Below are 14166 nucleotides of genomic sequence, written 5' to 3' on the forward strand. Positions count from 1 at the left end.
TAAGGACGATTGAAAACTAACGATATTCCGTTATCAAATGAATAAAGTAACAAGAAATATAAAAAAAAAAAAAACACTGTACGGAGTCTCGATTCTTGGTGTAAATTACTTCACTACCTGTATTTAAATGGATAATTTTATGATGTACGTTTTCCTGAAAGCTGTAAAATTATGTAGGATATAAGAGGCTTTCAAATTTTCAGAGGTTTGATTTTCAGAGTTCTTTCCTTGGTGAGCTGTTACACGTTTTTTCGGAGAGATTCACGTTCATCTTTGCGGGACGTCCGGGGCTCATGAATTTATCATGAAATTGAAAAAAAAGACAGACGAAGATACCAAACCCACAGAAACGTACATCTAGGCCCACACGGAGCCAGCTTTCAAATGCTTTTTCATGTAATATCATTTCTCTGTTATTCTCAGTAACGCGAGGGATGAAAGAAGGCTGATCGACACATCGGACCGGCATTCAGACGCTGTGCCGACTATTCTTCGCGAATTTTCGCAAAAAATATTGCGAATCGAATTGTTGTAAAACTTTTCCACCCTCCTTTCGTCAATCTTTAAATCACCCGAATCGATATTTTTCATCGTCAAAATTCAGGTGTGTATATTTGCTCCAGTCTTTTTGTACGCATGAAATTTCTTCAGTTTTATCATCAACTTATAGCTGAAGTAACGCTTTGCAGTGTGTGACGAAAAATTCTGACTCAAGCTGCCTGCGGCAAAGTGAATACGGAAGAGCGACGTCCGGTAGTGCAGGAAAAGCACCGACGGCAAAAATGAGATGGCAAATCTTCGTTTACCCGAGTATGTGAATTGCTATAGCTTACGAGCGTGGCTCGTTCGCAGACTCGACCAGCCTCTTTCAGTTACTGTCTTATAAAGAGACCAGCCTAGGATTCGAGCTTAAGGCGCGTATAGGTCGGTAGTTATAGGCGCCACACAACTTGTTGCTCAGCGTGCGTTGATGCTTCAACACAACAGCGGCGTTTCACCGAAGTCAAGTGCAGCGCACAAAACTTCCGCGTGTTTACCATCGTCAGTTAACAGCAGCATCCATCAGCCTAATTGCATATTACATATAAACCGACAACGCGTAATGATAGGGTGCACCGTTAGAGACCGAAAGTGGAAGCCCGCCTCCCTTAAAGAAAGCTTTTCCACCCGCTGCGCACTGCAAGCTTCGGAAATCCGTGAAAGTAATTACAATGAGGAACGACGAATGATTCTTCTCTGAAGCTTGCTGCGCTAACCGGGTGAAAAGCTCAAATTTTATGGACCAAAGTCACTGTTCGATGTGGAAAAGCTGATATTTCATTTTATATTTCAGTTTCAATACAGGATTTTTCCGAGTTAACGCCAGAATATGTTGAATTGCCATATGTTGGAACAAATATCGGTACAAGTCATCGGTCAGCAGCGAGTTCAAAGTCCTCACGAGTGAGCTGGAACTGCTCTTGTAACCAAGTTCTGTGGATTTGGCCAAGCAGTTGTTACGGTGTTTACAAACCTATGCTGAAGTGTTCAGTGATCGCGTTCCGGAGTCACATTGAAGTGATTGACTCGACTTGACTTGACTAAAGTGATAATGACTCGGAGGATCTGTTTTACCGATATTTGTTCCCCTTCACGATAGGCAACCCAACATACTACGACGTTTACTTGGGAACACCCTGCATAAGTGTATGGTGATATTAAAAATTGGAAGTAGGTATGCTAATGACGGTATGCCAATGAAACAAGCCTTTTTATAGAAATTTTATGCGTCTATGATCAACGCATCTTTTGTTTCTCCTGCACTAGCTTTGCAATAGTCATTGGCACATAATATTTACTTAGAATGGAAACTCGTTCCAGTTGTGATATCAAAAAAATTGCGAGCTACCGGGAACCCATTAATGAACATTAATGTACTCGGAACACGTTATTCCTGATGCATGATCATTCCGCAAGCACGCGTGTTTAACCGCAAAGAAATCATCCCGGTTCCCTGACATTGTTATTCCATGCGCGAAACCCTGCATAATATATTTGCGATCGGTGTACAGCCTCTGGAAAACGTGCAGGTCCAGACTCGAGTCTCATTTTTGTGTTATTTATTTCCCACATCAACGGCGAGAGGGCAGAAAATTTACAGTGGTATCCTCTACGTGGGTGCTATAACTTAATTTCTTTTATTCATTTCCAGCTTTTCGTTGCTCTGGTACGAATTTTTCTTTCTGTCCGCGTATTTTTCCCCATGGCAGCCACAACCGATCGAGTGGATTCCACACAAACGCAGAAATTTTCACACCGTTTCAATTCTAATTTTTTTGTATGTGTATTACACAACCGAAGCTGTTGTTACGTTTTGAGAATCTAAATTAGTGGTAAATTTATCAACGGTAAAAATAATGAATTTTCACACTCCATACTTCTTTGTCAGGAACGAATTCAATCAGTTTTATTGATTGCAACGAGAACAATATGGATTCACAGTACAATAGAAACTGAAGTTTCAACGCGCCAATTGTTAATAATATAATGAGCCGGATGTACGTAAAGGCTTCTTTTTAATCTCACGTATAAATGAGAAAAATGCGATACGACTGGCCGGTGAAATAAAATGAATCGTAAAAAATTACGGCTCGAATCGCAGACAAAAGTTACCTCTAATTGATATTGTTATCGAAAGTTATACAATGAGGGTATGAGAGCTGGCGTACATATCTGAACTCCCGAATACAGTCTCGGTGTTAAAGGTTTACGGGAGTTTAATTACATTGTTAAATTCGTATATCCAGGAAGCTGGCTATTGTTTTTGCCCAAGAGACCGATCGGTTCTGGTTTTTGCCCGTTAAATCTAAACGGAGATTATTCGGAGGCAAATCAATTTTAAACTCTTCTATTTACCGCAACGTACTTTTTGAAATGATGTTTTTTCTTTCGCTTCTATTCATACCACTTTTTTCTCTGTCAATATAGTGGATGGAAAAAAACACTTTGCCCGAGGGTATCCCCGGTGTAATTCGATAGGCTACCGTCCCAAAGGATGCGAGGTACACTTTCATCTCCTGAAATTGGCACGTCTCGATTTAAGGGTTGAATTTCTTTCGTTAAACAAGTCTCCGGTAGGCACATCTTGTTAGGATATAACCCGCCTTATATTATACAACTGGCGAAGTAGAGTCGGGCAATTTCGAAGCGCAACTTCGTGTACTGACTTCGCTATTAAGTCGCGTGACTGCACGATCAACTTCGGTGGTGATAAACTTTGTTCGTCAATTCTTTATGGATTTATTAGAAATCCGCTAAAGCTGGGAACGGATGAAAGAGATGGACTGGGATGGCAACAACTCGCGGAAACGCTGCACGATAGCGGCGAGCGAGCTCAGTTTTACCAACAACCCAATTTCATGCGAGCCTGTCGTAAAACCTAATCTTTGACGTCAAGACGTTCGACACGGAACTTCCGTCTGCTTCCCGGAAATAATTTTCAGGGTTCTGATTGAATGGACTGTTGGGTCCGCCTCATTCTGGCACGATGACAGACTCGTGTTTCTCAGCGTTTTTTCATAAATTGTAATATTCTTCTCGCGCATGCGAAGAACTTCAATCCGGTGTCAACATTTCAACGACACAATGATAATCATTTATTTTTTCAATTTTTCTAAATCCTTCTCACTGCTTATTAGCTAGAAGGATTATCCAAACAATTGAAAAAAACTGTTTCACCGTATTTTTCAATAATATGATCGAATTCATCAAACAAATAAATTTTTTTGATAGTTTTTCTACGGCCATAATAAAAGATGATTTTGAAAAATCCTGTGCGAAGGGTCGTGTAACAATTTTGATGTGCTAGCGTTTTTCAAAAAATGTAGTTCATTTTATCATCATTTAAACTGAAAATTTATTTTATACAATAACAATTCCAGTCTCTGTTGGAATAAAGGAATGAAATTTTTCGAATAAAAGCTGACAACATGAGTCGAAACTAAGGAATCAGAACATGCGAGAACACTCGTCACGTTTTTCCGTGGAATAATAATTATGATAACCTGATGCGAATTTTCCCTATTGTGCCCCATACCATTATTAATATTCGGGGTAAACCCCATTGTTGATAAAAAGTTTTCCAATTAAACCTCACATCCACAGCTAAACTTTCGTGAGAAATTACGTTGTTCGAAAGTATAAGCGCGTCCAAGCGGGGCTTTGGGCGAATGCGAATGTTTAAATATTCCGCGCATCATTATAAACGAAAATTTTGTAATCTACCGAGGTTTGTAGCTAGGAGCGAACTTTATCATCTGTAGCTTGTTACCGGCGATAATCATCAATTTATGACAAATCGCGGCATCTGTACGTTGGGTGAACAATTTGAATATATGTATACATCGGTATTGTATTCTAATTAAAAGTCCCTAACTTACCTGTTAATACATATTAATACATTGTTCTACCAACGCTCATCATCAGGGTTGACACCTCGCCAATGCACGCTTACTTTCGACGTTGACTGAAGATTGCTAAAGACAACCAGTCACAGATATCATTTTGAAGCAAGCTAAATGGCACGGAGGTAATGGCAGTGCCCTACAATTACCGACTCGCTTACGGCAGTTACAAAGTTAATTGAGTCGGTACGGTAGGAAATTTCTATACCGCAAATACCCGCCGCCCTCCTCGCGAGCAAACGACGAGCTTCAAAATGCCCCATTTAGCTGGCTGCCTTTATCAATCCTCGGTCAACGCTTGTGGGGGGAAAAAAAAAGTTGTCTGCGTATGCAGAAAAAGGACCGTTTTTTTCGCCTTAAATTCGAATTTAAAAAATAAAAAATCATTGTGTTTGAATAATTTCCAATACACATAACATTCCCTATTAATCTATGCGTCAGGTAATTTGAACGTTTGTTTAAACCTGAACTACTTGAAAAAGTTCAAATCCGATCAAGTCAAGTTAGAGGTTAAGATAACTGTCAAAATCTCGGTAACGATGAGTAATGTGAAACGTTGCTTTGATTTGTTGAAAGAGAATGATAAAAAAGTTTACAATGAAGTACGTGACGTATTGTCGAGACTGTGCAAAAACGTGATGAAAAATCCGAACGAAACTAAATACCGTAAGGTTCGCTTGAGCAACCCAATCGTCGTTGATAAAATTTTACCAGCGGTTGGAGCGATGGAGTGTCTCTTCGAAATTGGATTCGTCGAGGTAGGTGACAACTGATCAAGGATCGTTCTCGATAATAAGTAAACTATGAACGGAACAAACGATAATCTTTTACCATTCCAATAGCGAGACGATCACCTTCTATTACCGGAAACCGCCTCCTTGTCTAATCTACAAGAACTGGAACGCCTACTCTCAGAGCCAGGTCAAACAAAAGAACCACAAACTAAGCCGCCTGCCCAGAAATCGTGTGCAGCAATTCATCCGACTAGTCCTGCTCTTGCTGTCTCATCAAGTTTCAACCTGCAGACTAATGTCGCACCCACAGCGCAGGAGGAAAAATTTTTCCAGCAAATACGAGGACAATTTCAAGAAGTATTGAAGTACGAGAATACCGAGCTACAAAACAAGGCAAGAGCGCTCATACCTCTGTCGGAATTACAAATTAACGCTATGGAGAAAATGAGATTAATTCAAAGGTATATACAGCATAAGACGCTTCACGCATTAACAAAACCACTCTTCGTTCATCATCCAGTCATTTGAATGTTTCGAATGTTAAGTGTGCTGGTAAATTTAGTTGAAATAAAAATTTCTCACCAAGCCACCGACCGGAGTTTTGGTTTTGCATGCGAAAATTGATATAAGCTAAAACAAGCATGCTTACGTGTCATCACGTGACTTTTTCATACCATAACTATACATTCAGAATAACACGCAAATAAACTGACTGATGTAAAATTTTTTGTTACAGAGGAGTAAAGTCGACCAGAGACAATAAACAATTAGAAGATATTTCGATAGAGGATTTGGTTTTTGTTGAAGTACTAGCATGGTTTAAAGAAAAATTTTTCAACTGGGTCGACAGTCCAGAATGTAACAAATGCTCAGGAAAATGTTCCTTCCAAAAAGTAATACCTGCCAGAGGACCAGGTGTATCAAGAATAGAGATTCACAGGTTTGTAATATCGTGCACCATTGATTGATCAGCAGTAACGCAACCGAAAATCATACATCAAGTCAAGAGTCCAAGCAACGAAAATGCCATTTTTCCGTATAAGAAATCTGATGGAAAAATGTTCAACTGTAGATGTACCACGTGTGCCAACACCGTAGAATTTCCTCGCTACTCGGATCCAGCTTTGCTGTTATATACTAGAAAAGGACGCTGCGGTGAATGGGCAAATGCATTTGCGTTGATTTGCCGCTCACTCAACTACGACACCCGTTTAGTGTGGGATTACACAGATCATGTCTGGGTGGAGGTAAATACGCGATCGTTGAAACCACACAGCACGTAATGTATCGTATTTATTGATTCAGGTGTGGTCGGTGGCTGCGAATAGATGGATACATGCTGATCCATGCGAAAACGTATTGGATCGGCCATTGATGTATGAAAAAGGTTGGGGAAAAAAGTTGAGCTACATTTTAGCTTTTTCAAAGGATGAAATGCAGGACGTGACCTGGAGATACACTTCTGACCAAAAAGCTGTTCTAAAACGTAGAAAACTGTGTTCCGAATCAAATCTAGTGTCAATTATAACATCGCTATCGGAAAACCGGCGTCGTACGAGCTGTTCCATTCCACGCCAACAATATCTCATACGTCGATCTCTAATGGAACTAGTAGAACTGATAATTTACCATTTTGGTAACAACAGGAAAGACGAAAGTGACAAAGACTATCACGGAAGAACCTCCGGATCGTTAGCATGGAGACTGTCTCGCCAGGAGGCAAAAGTAAGACGGCGTGTTCTTGCACTAATTTTCATGAAAATAGTCTCTGATCATATTGAACTTCAATTGGCAGAATATTTTTGTTAAGTTTCATCCTTTCCACAGATTGATTCAAATTCATCCCATGTATGGCGTATCCCTTCAGAGGTGGAATCGATAAAGCTTAGTTATACAGCATCAAGTGACAATTATGTCTTAGTTGACAGGAGTGGAAATGTGTTGGAGAAAATTGAGGGCTGGGCAAAGGGTGTTTACGAAATGAATGGAGGAATTTTTCGCAAAGTCGAAAACGATTGGAAAATGGTATATCTGGCCCGCAGTCCAGAAAACCAAAGCGGGAATATAAGCTGGAACTTTGAAATATCTGATTCTAAATTAGAAATTTCTAACTTAAGTTTGCGAGCTATCGCTGCTGTTTTTCACGGTGCAAGCATTGAGTGGAAAATTCAAGGATTTTACAGAAATGGCCAAACAAAAGTGGTCCCTATCAATGATTCGAAAGAATTTAAAACAGAGCAGCTTAACGGGACTTTTAAAATCAGTTTATCGGCCACACTTAGTGGAGGTGAGAAGGACCTAGCCTGGCAACACGCCCAATTGTTCCGCCAGAGTCTAGATTCCACAGATCATTCCATAGAAATTTGTATCAATACAGTTAAAGTTATCTAACACATACTTTTATTTTCAATTGACTGGTTGATGGAGATAAAATTAACAGATAATATATTGTATAGACGTTCTTACAGAGATTTATTATCATATACTTCATAGCACGTGTACCATTCACTCAAATCAAACGGTGAAATTTACTTCCTATAGTATAAAAAGAAGAAAAAAATTGGCAATTATTAATTCATATTATAATACATGATTTGTAAATTTTTGTGAATAATTTCAAAGCGTATATGCATGTATATTGTATATGTATGCACATGTATAGTACATGCATATTTATATAATATACTGATTCACGATAATATTAATTTTGTACTACCGTACAACGTACTGTGCATAATATGTATAGAAGGTCATTTGTTCGTGTTACAATTGCATGATGAAAAACTTTTAATAAATTTGGTATGTACAAATATTTCGAAACATCTAAGTTCAATCACAGACTTTTATATAGATAGTTATAGATAGTTTTTGTATCATCTGAACCTATCAAAAGAGATTTAAGAATAATAGTTCACACAGGATGTCAGACGTATCCTCGTATGACAGATAGAAATTATGTATAAAATTATGGCACCTTTTCGTCATATGCGAATAACGGATGGCGGCAATTACTGTTTACCATTTTTCTTGGGCATCTCAATATTGCGTCAACAAGTCTTGTATATCGTTACAGAGAGTTGAAAAATCAGGTCGCTCGTGACTCTGTAATTGCCAGCAGGGATACATCAGTTTAACATAAACGGCTTGCGGGCAAGTGGGAGGGCATGGTAGTCTAGAACCTCTCTCTAGCGCCTCTAATAGTTCGGCGCTACCTTCAGAGTTTCCACCATCCCCAACTCCAGGTACTCGAGGCTCGTCTCCAAAGCCGAATGTCTCGTACATCGTCACTCCAAAAGACCAAACATCTGACCTTGGCGAGAACTTTCCATCCCTTAAACTCTCTGGCGCATACCTACAATGAAATGATTGTCGAATTTCCAGGGAATCTTTGAACAGTTGAAAGTCATTCAAAGTAAGGCGAGCTATTGACTCACCATTTTATAGGAAGATCCCTGTTTGTCTGAAGAATATAGTAATCGTTTATTCCAGTTACTTGTGCTAATCCGAAATCACTAATTTTTACCCTATTTTCACTAGCGACAAGAATATTTCTAGCCGCCAAATCTCTGTGTACAATACTTTTACGGCCTAAATAATCCATTCCTGTTGCAATATCAAGGGCAAAGCCTAGCAATTTCCTATGCGTCAACGTCTCACGGTTTATCGCTAAGTAACTCTGCAGTGAACCATGCTTTACAAACTCCATTACCAAGCAAACTTCTGGCTCCGATATAACTCCTAGAATTTCCACGACATTTTCATGTTTCAGAGTCTGAAATGGTACGTAATTGATTTTCTATAAAATACTGCAGAGATAAGAGATACTTCCCAATTCAGCATAATCAAATACATGGCCTTCATGCAAAAAAAATTATTGCAATATCCCACCTTCATAATTGATATTTCTCTTTCAAAGTCCCGTAAGTCTGCTTCCAAAGCTTGAGTCTTGAGTTTTTTAACGGCAACTTGCTGAGGCTCTGCATCTTTGTTGTCTCTTTCGAGCAAACCTTTGTATACTTCTCCGTAAAAACCTTGTCCTATACGTCCTTGAAGAATCACATTGCAATCCGCGTCCAGTTCAAAAATGCCTTGCATTTGTCCCAAAGGTCCGCTTTTTTCACCTCCTACCTTAGCCAACCAAATCAAATACGAGGATAACTCCTCTTGATCATCTTGATCAATTTCTTTCGATTCACCTTCAGCTGAAATAGAATAGCTGCTGTATACCACTGATTGTTACGATAAGGAGAATTGAATTATGAAAAGTTGTTTGGGTACCTTCGTCATCATCATCCCAGACCAGACTAGTGCGATCAGTAAATAGACTACTGGCCCGAGACTCACTGTCAGATGAATCGATCTCTTTCTCTGCCTCGATGTAACTGGAGTCAGTGAAGAGTTTAGGAAATGCTGTTTCGTAAGCGTGAATTCTCCTCGAATTATACACTTGGTACAAAATCTGATTAATATCTCGCATTACTGCTTGTGGTTGTTTTCTAGATCCACCACCCTCCCCCCAACACTCAAGCATTAGTTTATAAACTTCAGTTGGACAGCCAGATGGCATAGGCAATCGTTTGCCGCTTGAATAGTACTGCAAATAAAGTATACAGATACGAATATAAGCTTGTGAATTAATCAGAAAATACGAAAACCATCTCAACATTTTTTCATTCATAAATCAGAGATAATCCCATCCATGACAACATGCTCTTAAGATCTGAGAAGAACATATATTACATACCCTTTTTACAGAATCAATGTCTTTGTGGGGAGGTATAGGCGCACCACGGGAGAAAATCTGCCAGAAGGTGGTTGCCAGAGCCCAAACATCTGCCTGTGAACTACGCTTAGCTAATTCCGCATTGCCATAACATTCGGGTGGCAGCCAATGAACACTAAATTAATTCGATCTGGTTAGTTTTATTATAAAAATTACCATAAATATAATGAATATGCAGATAGAAATGTGATGAATCTTGCGGGATTATCAACATGCTTTCTAATCTGCAAATAATGAGTAACCAAGCAATAGCTATTTTTTATTTATTTTTTTTTCATTTTTGATCAGTTGTGCTCAAAATACTCAAATAATAAAGATTCTTACTCTGCTTGTGTGTAGCTAAACAGGCCTGGGTCTGCTAATTTTACTACCAAACTATTCGCATTATGCGTGTGTACCAAAAGCTTTCGGCACCTGATATTACCATGCACAACTCCGTTTTCCTCCTAGAAGCAGACGAGGGTGATTAAGGGTAAAAAGAATTTAATCTCTTAAAATGGACTATTAGAAATGCAAAATTAAATACAACACAATGTCGACTTAAACTGACCAAATGCCACAGAGCTGTGGCAAGACATGCGGCTGCTTCCACCATATCAACAGTTTTAATTGTTTGCGTTGAAGCGTGTGTTTGTAAATATACATCGAGCGGACCATATCGCACTAGTTCCAGTACCATTCCAACAGCTGGTGCAAGCATCAGTCCATACAACCTAACAAGAGATTAATGGTATTTTCTGATTTCACGGATTTTCATTTTTCGTAGTTTTCTATAAAGATATATAGTCTCAACGACATTTGAAATAATTGATATACTTTAGAGTTGCAAATTACTGACCGAGCTATTGCTGTCGATCTAAGCTGACCCCATTTTCCAGCCAGTTGGAAAAATTCTCGAGTCATTCCCGACTCTTCTTCTTCAAGAATTTTTATGGCAACTCCAAGTTTTTTGCCTTTAGCTATTCTCCACATTGCTCGGTATGAAGTAATCGCCGGTGTTCTGGATTCGGATGTTAACTCATAGTGTTTACGAAAAGGTTGTGCTTTGTATACCTGTAACTCCTGAGGTGGAATGCAACGTGGACCGTCTTTCAAAAGCTCAGTCACTAACTCTTCGTCAGCAACTACATCACTCACGCCACTTTCACTGGCACAAATTAATAATGGCGATTTATCTAAAAATGTAGATTTAAGACAAATTACCAACATGTCATATAAAATCTTGGCATGTATAATTGTAGGATTGTAACATTTTAAAGATGTACCATATTCTGAAGGCGGTAGGCATTCACGGAGGTAAAGTTGATTTTCAGGGTCTTGATGAGCGGCGACTAACTGCGCAAGAGACGTATACCTTTGCACGCTATCGGATAAAATAAATTCGTCAGGTCCCAGTTGTTCAATCTTTCTTGTTCGTGGCTTGCTGTCTTTACCACATACATCCAAGTAAAATACGTTATATTTCGTTTCACTTTCTCTCAGAACAAATGTACCGGGTCGATTACTGCGTTTCTCTTCCAGTTTTGCATACGAAAACTCACCGCTGTAATAATATATCGATGACAATAAAGCAGTAACTTACTTTAATAAAATTTTCTAAGATACAGATTTTAGAATGACAAAGACTCTCACCCTACAGGTCCATGACATTTCATTTTATGAAGCTTTTGCAAACTTGGCGTTATGAGGTCTCTACATAAATTAAATGTCCACTTAATGGCCAAACGATAATATCCATCCAATCCAGAAACGAATGATAGTAAGAGCGCATTTGTACCAAACTTCAAATAGGTAGGAATCCCATTCTTTCGAGATATTTCTACTGTTCCATCGTGCCTTGAAAAACAATTTTATGTTAGAATTCCTAAGAATACAGTTGTAAATTTCCCGAGATTTTTATTAATGTAATTCATCAATATTCTTAACACAGAACAGGTGTAAATATAAGGAATAGACATGATAAAGAATATATTCATTAATTACCTGATTGAAATAAAGCAGAGGTCCTCTATGGCACACAAAGTATCCTCAATGTTATTTTCCATGTCAGTATACTTGACTTCCTTAGAATTAATTCGGAGTAAAACTTTTTGCGGAGGATTAGGTATACCCCTGTCCATCAAAGCCTTATATTCTTCCAACAAATAATCTGGAGCCATGCATTCCAACTGATTTAAATACTGGTCCTTCACATAAGCAGCGTCGTGACCAGATAATCTAACCAAAGCATTATGAATGGGTTTCTTTACAAAGAACGAATGACGCTTTAGGCATTCCTTGGGAATGTATTTCTTATAATCGGATTCCACAATCTCTCTTGGTATATCTTTCTCTAGCATCACTCTATAAGTAATAAAAATTATCAGTAAACAAAAATTTGACTCAAATCAAACATGTTAAAATATTTCGATAAGCAGCTTTGAAACTGCAATATTTATATTAGAAAAATGAACACCTGTACATATCGCAGACTCCCAATCCGATCAATTCACGTTTATGTTTTTCATAAACTATTTCTGAAACCTTGTTGTCCAAGACATCGGTACGAGCTTGGAGAAAATAATAATCATAGGCTTTGATATCGATTTGTTTAAGCCTCTGTATACTCGACGGTTTGAACCTCAGCCTGAAGTCAAGTTTCAATTTATCTTTAATTTCCAATTTCTGACCAGAAGCACACCATAACTTGGTGGATCGATTCCTAAGTGCAAACAAGTGCCTTGCGACTGGACCGATACCAATTTGCTTGCAGACCTAATGGATACAAAGAAGAAAGACAGGTAGATTATATGAATCTTTACCGTGTTTTCATTTTTATAACAGCTGAGATGTGAAGAGGACAGAAACCAAATGATCCTCTCCTACCTTGATGCATAAATCTTCTGCGGTCCATTCAACAGTACATGGAATAATTACACCCTTCGCATCGGTGGCCAAGTTAACTGACACTACGTTTTTCTCTTCCATTGTAGAACAAATTTATTATTACTCGAGATTGTATTTTTGTTAAACTTTAAGTTGATGTTTACCACATTTTTTAGGTTACGTTGCGCATCTCACTAACAATAAGAAAACTATTCTGTTGACATTACAAATTACAAGTGTTGCATACGTATCCGGACTTCGACTCTACAAGCTTTAATCAATAGAGCGCAACACCGAAATGTGCATAACAGATCGATCGCTTTTCGAGTTTTCAACGAATTTAAAACGCGCCCGGGTTTCATTCGAAATTCTGCGAATGTACGTATCCGTTAATTAACTCGCGTTGATTGAAGAGTATATCTTCCCTCTACGATGTGTCTCTCGACACGCTCGACACTAAAGTCTAAACGCCCTAAACCATGGTTTTCTACAAAGGTCTGGTGGCACACCGCAGCGTTACAAACCTTCTAGTGGCAACAGCTCGTACTCAAAGTGAAAGTAGACCGTTACTTTGGAATTTTGGAGAATACATTTTTGTTTTTTATTTTTTATGGTCGTATAATTACCACGATTATGCGTCTCGTCTCAAGGACCAGACAGGTTTTATCGAAATTATTGATTTTTTCACGTTCAAGAATATTTCAAACTAACGATGAAGATGGGCGGATTTTTCAATCAGACGAAGCAGTCATTGGAGAAAACGTTATTTTCTTGATTTTTAAAGCAATGATTGAAAACAGATAATCAGAAATCTAAATTACTGGGACAATTTCTTTACACTTCCGTACTTGATCCTTTTGCACTATCAGAGGCTAGCCAAACAATTACTTAAATTCCTAGAATTTTTTCAGGACCGTACATTTAGCGTACGGTCGAGCAGCTGGATCATCGTATGTTCGTACAGGTGCATGGCAAAATTACCGTTCTTAGTCCGGTAGCCCGTTGCACTTTTCGACGAATCATCTAATAATATTTCAAGGGTGTGACTTTGCCCTACAGTACTTGACACAGGGTCTGATAACCTTCCATACTTGGCTGCAAACGGCGTACAAGGTTGCTTGTACTTCTGCGTGAAAGTGTATGTGATGCTCGTTTTGGATAATCAATGAGATAACGTGATGATTCTTCGATAGTGCAATCGAGTGTCTCTCATTGAATGACATTATAGCGTTGAGAAGCCTACCTCCAAACTCGTAGAATTCCTTCCTTCTCGACAAATGGATTGACACGTAAGAGTTTACTCTTCGCAGCGAGTGGTCTCGTTTGATTGAGCTCATTAATT

General features: G+C 38.7%; 2 protein-coding genes across 2 annotated transcripts; one reads left to right on the forward strand and one right to left on the reverse strand.

Annotated features, from left to right (window-relative positions):
• The first annotated feature begins 4708 nt into the window (after positions 1 to 4708).
• Positions 4709 to 7988, forward strand: Pngl (N-glycanase Pngl). Its single transcript, XM_046626280.2, has 6 exons — positions 4709 to 5200; positions 5285 to 5637; positions 5913 to 6116; positions 6249 to 6423; positions 6482 to 6901; positions 7004 to 7988. Exons 1-6 carry the CDS (start codon positions 4982 to 4984, stop codon positions 7565 to 7567), a joined length of 1935 nt encoding a protein of 644 aa, XP_046482236.1. The 5' UTR covers positions 4709 to 4981; the 3' UTR covers positions 7568 to 7988.
• A 206-nt stretch (positions 7989 to 8194) lies between these two features.
• On the reverse strand, positions 8195 to 13342 carry hop (tyrosine-protein kinase hopscotch). Its single transcript, XM_046626278.2, has 13 exons — positions 12825 to 13342; positions 12415 to 12713; positions 11943 to 12302; positions 11592 to 11795; positions 11225 to 11502; positions 10798 to 11134; positions 10510 to 10672; positions 10284 to 10405; positions 9921 to 10074; positions 9455 to 9770; positions 9065 to 9378; positions 8611 to 8948; positions 8195 to 8528 (listed from the first exon to the last, which is right to left on the reverse strand). The coding sequence occupies exons 1-13, from the start codon at positions 12924 to 12926 to the stop codon at positions 8213 to 8215; spliced, it is 3303 nt and encodes a 1100-aa protein (XP_046482234.1). The 5' UTR covers positions 12927 to 13342; the 3' UTR covers positions 8195 to 8212.
• Positions 13343 to 14166: the final 824 nt, after the last annotated feature.

This window comes from Neodiprion pinetum, chromosome 5 (assembly GCF_021155775.2).
Source record: "Neodiprion pinetum isolate iyNeoPine1 chromosome 5, iyNeoPine1.2, whole genome shotgun sequence".
NCBI classification, from domain to species: Eukaryota; Metazoa; Arthropoda; class Insecta; order Hymenoptera; family Diprionidae; genus Neodiprion; species Neodiprion pinetum.

What these genes read in the sequence shown, in the direction of transcription:
- Pngl (XM_046626280.2), top strand. Translation starts at nt 4,982, where the DNA reads ATGAGTAATGTGAAACGTTGCTTTGATTTGTTGAAAGAGAATGATAAA. An exon ending in AAAATGAGATTAATTCAAAG is followed by an intron (nt 5,638 to 5,912) that starts GTATATACAGCA and finishes TTTTTGTTACAG; the next exon opens with AGGAGTAAAGTCGACCAGAG. An exon ending in TCAAGAATAGAGATTCACAG is followed by an intron (nt 6,117 to 6,248) that starts GTTTGTAATATC and finishes GTTCAACTGTAG; the next exon opens with ATGTACCACGTGTGCCAACA.
- hop (XM_046626278.2), bottom strand. Translation starts at nt 12,926, where the DNA reads ATGGAAGAGAAAAACGTAGTGTCAGTTAACTTGGCCACCGATGCGAAG. An exon ending in CAGAAGATTTATGCATCAAG is followed by an intron (nt 12,714 to 12,824) that starts GTAGGAGAGGAT and finishes TGTATCCATTAG; the next exon opens with GTCTGCAAGCAAATTGGTAT. An exon ending in AGGGATCTTCCTATAAAATG is followed by an intron (nt 8,529 to 8,610) that starts GTGAGTCAATAG and finishes ATTTCATTGTAG; the next exon opens with GTATGCGCCAGAGAGTTTAA.